The 5,508-nt window shown below is 47.7% G+C and overlaps 1 protein-coding gene and 1 long non-coding RNA gene across 2 annotated transcripts; one reads left to right on the forward strand and one right to left on the reverse strand.

Moving 5' to 3' along the window:
* Positions 1-1,261: 1,261 nt before the first annotated feature.
* Positions 1,262-2,566, reverse strand: TCEAL6 (transcription elongation factor A like 6). The gene is given in 3 exon segments (XM_030807446.1): positions 1,262-1,594; positions 1,596-2,141; positions 2,500-2,566. Coding segments are annotated over 2 exon segments (552 nt in total). The 5' UTR covers positions 2,118-2,141; positions 2,500-2,566; the 3' UTR covers positions 1,262-1,564.
* On the forward strand, positions 2,506-5,258 carry LOC115833330. Its single transcript, XR_004028776.1, has 3 exons — positions 2,506-2,595; positions 3,780-3,894; positions 4,430-5,258. It is a non-coding gene; the product is annotated as an uncharacterized LOC115833330 (long non-coding RNA).
* The last annotated feature ends 250 nt before the right edge of the window (positions 5,259-5,508 follow it).

The following is a 5,508-nucleotide window of genomic DNA, read 5'->3' on the forward strand; positions in this document are numbered from 1 at the left end:
TGAACTCCTAAAGTGTTACCTGACAAGTTTCCTGAGAGTGAACTCAACAGAGGAAAGAGCATCTGCAGACAAGATATTAACCCACGAGAAGAACACAACCACTATCATGCAGGTATTTTTTCCTGGCCTAGCCTGCAATATCTGAGTTTTGTGAGGACAATATTTATGTATGCAAAACAAACAAATAAGGAATACACATAAATGATCATTTTGGCAAAAAAGAATTTGGAAGATATTAATGAGAGGCCCAAGCAGCACCAAGGTGATATCCATGTGTACCTGGTTACTGTAACTATAAAGTGGAGAGACAGCTTTATCCACTTCTACGGGGGTCATGGGTTAGTGGACATTGCTCACCAGTGACTCCAGAGAAAATGACAGGGCTTTGACACCATAAATCCTCTATCAGTAAAGGGTGCGGGGCCTGGGAAAAAGGGCACAGTGCCCAGCAGACATGGCAGTATCCAGGAAAGAGTGGCATCTACTTCTTAGCTGCCTGGAAATATTCCTAGACATGGTGAGAACTCCCTCAGCCCTCCTCTGATGTGTCTGATTCCATCGACTTTCCTGCCACTGTATGGGAATAGTTTAGGAGCCATTCCTCCCCTGAGTGCCTGGTGGGGACCAGGTCACAACACAGCTCGCATACTTAATATCTCATCTGATCCACCAGGCAGTCCTGTGAGGCAAGTATTATCCTTATTTTACAAATGACAAGATTGACTCTTATAGCAATAGATCTGTTAGAATTTCCAGGTTGATTCCTTTAGCTTTTAGTCTCAGAGATAATACGAATTTTACCTGTCATCTTATGTTCTGATAACAGGAATTCTAAGTGTCTTTATTGCCTTCGTAAGCTCACCGAACAGTTCAATTTCTTAGCATGTATTGTTTTCAGCTTTTATTTATTTTTTAGTATGACAAATATTTAGTATTATATTTTAGTATGGGTCTGAGTATGCAGACCCAGTACTCATGTTAGAGGACCCAGGAACATGATAGAGGACTCAGCAACAGTGTTCACTGACCTGGCTACACCTAGGGAAGACATAGGGATGTGCACAGCAGCAGAGGAATGTCATGGAGGTACATAAAAGAGGTGGTAGGACTCATTTTTGAATACAGGTGAGACCTATTCTTGCCTACCCTTCAGGAATAACCATTGCCTACTTTTTAGTGTACATGCTTTCAGAGTTTTCTTTGCGCAGAAATGCATTATACAAACATTTACATTTTTATAAAAATTGGCTGATACTGTATATGCGGTTCTGCAAACTGTTCTTTATTTATTTTTTACAATGTGTCATGAACATCTTTTCCATGCACATGGGTCAAAATCCTCTACTAAAATATAGAGCGCTGTAGTTGGGTCAAAAGGCTGCTGGTAACGAGATTGACATCTAAAGCAAAAATATCAGCTTAAGGTTAAAGCATTGGGCCTGGCAAATATCTACCAGGGAACGCAGGGTTGACAATAATCTCATCAGAGAAGTCAGAATGGAAGGCCAAAGGCATTAAAGGTATGGGATATCGTGTAAGCCTCTTTGGCCCCTACCTCCACCCCTCATTCCCCTGACACCCCGTTGTCCCCTTGGGGCGAATGGATCCTGCACATCTCTTTGCATCCAATGAAAACCACCCATTTTCTGTTTTTTCCTTAGCTCCTCCTGAGCCCTTGACACATCTCCACATTCTCTCATCATCTCCTCACTGCTCAGATGCCTTTCCTGTAAGTCCTCCTGAGTGTCCTTTGGGGAATCGTCGGTCCCCCTGTCTGTTTTTCTTTTTGCTTTCCGGGGCACATAATCTCCAGCCGGGCGCTTTTCAGCGGCCCGCGGCTGGCTCTCTGGCTTTGCCTGGGAGGCTGGCTTGCCCTCGCCTTGTGGCTTGCCCTCACCTTCGGACTTGCCCTGCTTTTCCTGGCTTCCCTCATCTTCCAGTTGTCCCTCATCACCTGGCTCTCCCTCATCCTTTCGCTTTCCCTCGCATTCTGTCTTCCCCTCCGCGTCTGGCTTTTCTTCCTCGTCTGACTTTCCTTCATCATCAGGCTCTACTTCATCTTCTGGCTTTCCCTCGTTTTCCAGGTTTCCTTCATTTTTATTGTAGGGTTTTTCCATGTCGAGATTTCTCTTTCTCCTGTCCTGGGGGATGACAGTGGAGGGAAGAGGAGACAAAGAGGAGACATGGGAGACTGAGGGCCTGGGGTGGAATGCAGGTCTGGATAGTAATTGCATCTCATCCCTGGTGAGGGTTCCTCTAAGCTGGCCAGGCCTCCAAGAGGGCCTTCTGCCCACCACATAGCCCGCCACTCCTCCCACACACGTGAGCCAGCCATACCCTGGCAGGGCCTGCCACCTTCTCTGAACTGATTCAGCCTGGTAAGGTGTGTGTTCACGTGGGTGGGGGTATGTGCAGGGGTCCCAATTTGGCCTTGGCCGGGCCCTCCACACTCTCAACCCTTGTGGGCCCCTGTCCATGCAGCCCCCTGCTTTCACGGACCTGCGGGGATTCTGGACAGGTTGCTCTTCCTTTGCAGGCCTCCAAGAGCGCTGGGAACAACAGACGCGCAGACCTGCGGACAGACAGGAGACACGGGTAGGGGCTGCGCGCTCAGTGGGCTCACAGGAACTCCGTTCCCTTTTCTGAGTCCAGGCCCTGCTCACCCAATGTTTTCCTCCCCTACCTCCCCCGCACCCCAGCCGCCATTTCTTTCCAGGCCTCGGGCACCAAACCAGGATGCTTTCCAAACTGCGTTTGTCTCTTTGTGCCCTTCCCCCGGAGGCAACCTGTCTCAGCGCCACCCCGTTTTTGCGGAGGTCAGATGTTTCCATGGGAGCGGATTGTGAGAGGGGGTTATTTCCAGAATAAGTCTATGTTTCACTGTCGCACTGCGGGGTCGCTACCCCCACCCCCCCATTTCCAGCACTAAAATGGATGGAGGGCTCAGTGCAAGGGGCGTCGAGAAGGCGGGCCAGGCTCCCTTCGGGGTGCTCCCTCTCCTGCCCCCGCCCCAGCCCGCTCCGCATCCCCCTCCTCACCAATCTACCGGATCCCTTCTCCGCCCCCTCCCCAATCCTACTGCCAGCCCCCTCCACCCCTGTCCCAGGGTCCGCCGGCAGCGCCCGCCTTCACACTGACCTGCGAGGACCCAGGACAGGCCTGTGCTTCCTCCGGCTCGCGGAAGCCCGCTCGCTGCTCCCCTGCCGCCTGGGCAGCTCAGACAGCTGATTCTGCGCGGGCGCCTGGACCGGACCGCAGGGCGGGCGGGCGGGCGCGGGGGCTGGTGCCCACGTAGGCGCCTGGTCACTCACGTGAGCACCGCGTCACGGGAGCGAGGCCACCACCACCCCCTTCCCGCCCACCTCACCATCCATCCCTGAGGGACCGGGAGGTTGCTGAAGATGGGAGAGGGTGTGTGTAACAAAGGAATGGGGGTCATCAAGAAGAAGAGGAGGAGGGGGTGGCTTTCTGATCCCAGGTGCTTTACCTGACGCAGCTCACAGCATCCTCGCAAGGCATCTCTCTCTGATGCCCATTATCGCCAGGTGTGACAGCTGATCAGAGAGGGTACCCGACTTTGCCAAGAGCGCTCAGCCCCAGAACTCCACAGCCCACTTTCAATACTGGCTCTGCCTGACTCCAGAGCCCTGGGGGTAGTGGTGCCTGCCAGGAAGCTGAGCTGCCACCTTGAGTGGCGGTGTTCCTGGGGTTCTGTCCTGGGCCTCCTCTCTCCTCAGCCCTCAAGTTATCTCTCCCTGTGTGATCTCATTCATTTCCAGTAAACACCGATGACTCCCAGATCTACATCTCCAGGCTATTCCCTTCTCCGTGTCTCATATCAGCTTTGCCAACTGTGTATTGGACATCACCGCCTGAGTATCCCTGAGGGACACGGTAGGTAAAAACCCTGTACCACAAATTGATTTCAAAAGCCCATGTACTCCAAATTGATTTCACCAACTTCCTTCTTATAATCTCCATTGGCCTTTCTCCACACTTGAAAGTTACCTTCCAACAGTTGACCAGTTTTCATAGAAAGAGAATGTAAGACAGCTAGAAAAGAAAGCATTCAAACGTTTTTAATATGAACTGCAGATCCACAAATTCATCATAACCCTTGGTTCACAACATGCTCTTCTCACTGACTACTGCTCCCTCCCCTCCTTTCCCCTCTTTTCCCCCACTGTTTACTTTCCTTCCATTGTTTTTCTCTTTCACATTTGTGAAACCACCACTAAACCCAAAGAACTAGAAAATTGCTAATAACTGTTCACTTTCCTTCCATTGTTTTTCTCTTTCACATTTGTGAAACCACCACTGAACCCAAAGAACTAGAGAATTGCTAATATTCTTGTCACTACAGTGTAGTGTCATATATTTGGGTTTTGACAAGATGTTTAGAAGATGCTTTTGTTTGGATCTCTTTCAGATTATCCTGTTTGGAGTGTGTTGAACGTCTTGGATACATAGATTAGTGTCTTTCCTCAAGTTTGAGTAATTTGTAGTCATTTTTCCTTTGAAAATTCTTTCTTCCCTATTCTATTTCTCTTCTTGTTGAACCCCCATCATGCGTAGGTGTGCTCTGTTCATTTTTCACATCACTTTTATTTTTCTGCTCCTTGGACTGAATAATCTCAATTGACCTATTTTAAGTTCACTGATTCTTTTGCCTGCTCAAACCTACTGTTGTACCCCTCTAGTGACTTTTATTGTACTTTTCAAATACAGAATTTCTATTTATGTTATAATTTCTATGTCTCTTTGTATTTTTATGTCTTTACTGATATTGTGTATTTGCTGAGACATTTTTCTCTTTTTCTTTAGTCCTTTGTTTATGATTTCCTTTAGTTCTTCGAGCATATATAAGACAGTTGATTAAAAATATTTTCTAGTTATTCTAATACACGAGCTTCTTCATGATAGTATCTAATTATTTCTTTCCTGTGTATGGGCTATGTTTTCTTATTTCCTTATATGCCTCACAAAGTTTTGTTGAAATTTGTATATTTTGATTCTAATATGTTAACTCTGGAAATTAGATTCTCCCTCTTCCTTGGGTTTTGTTGTTACTCTCTCGTGGGTTATTGTTTACGTATTTAGTGACTTTTTAAACTATTTTAGCAAATTATGTATTCTTTGTCATGTGTGGCCACTAAAGTCTGTGTTTTATTAGCTTATTAATCAGCTGGTGTTTGGATGCCCTTACTCTAAGTACCTAAAGCCAACAAAAGAAAAACGATAAATAAAAAAATACTTTCGTGGCCTGGCGCAGTGGCTCACACCTGTAATCCCAGCACTTTGGGAAACCGAGGCAGGTGGATCACCTGGGCTCAGGAGTTCAAGACCACCCAGGGCAACATGGTGAGACCCTGTCTCTACTAAAAATACAAAAAAAAATTAACCAGGTGCGGTGGCGCACGCCTCTAGTCCCAGCTACTTGGGAGGTTGAGACAGGAGAATCACTTGAGCCCCAGAGGCGAAGGTTGCAGTGAGCCGATATCGTGCCAC

This window comes from Nomascus leucogenys, chromosome X (genome assembly GCF_006542625.1).
Source record: "Nomascus leucogenys isolate Asia chromosome X, Asia_NLE_v1, whole genome shotgun sequence".
In the NCBI taxonomy this organism is placed as follows: domain Eukaryota; kingdom Metazoa; phylum Chordata; class Mammalia; order Primates; family Hylobatidae; genus Nomascus; species Nomascus leucogenys.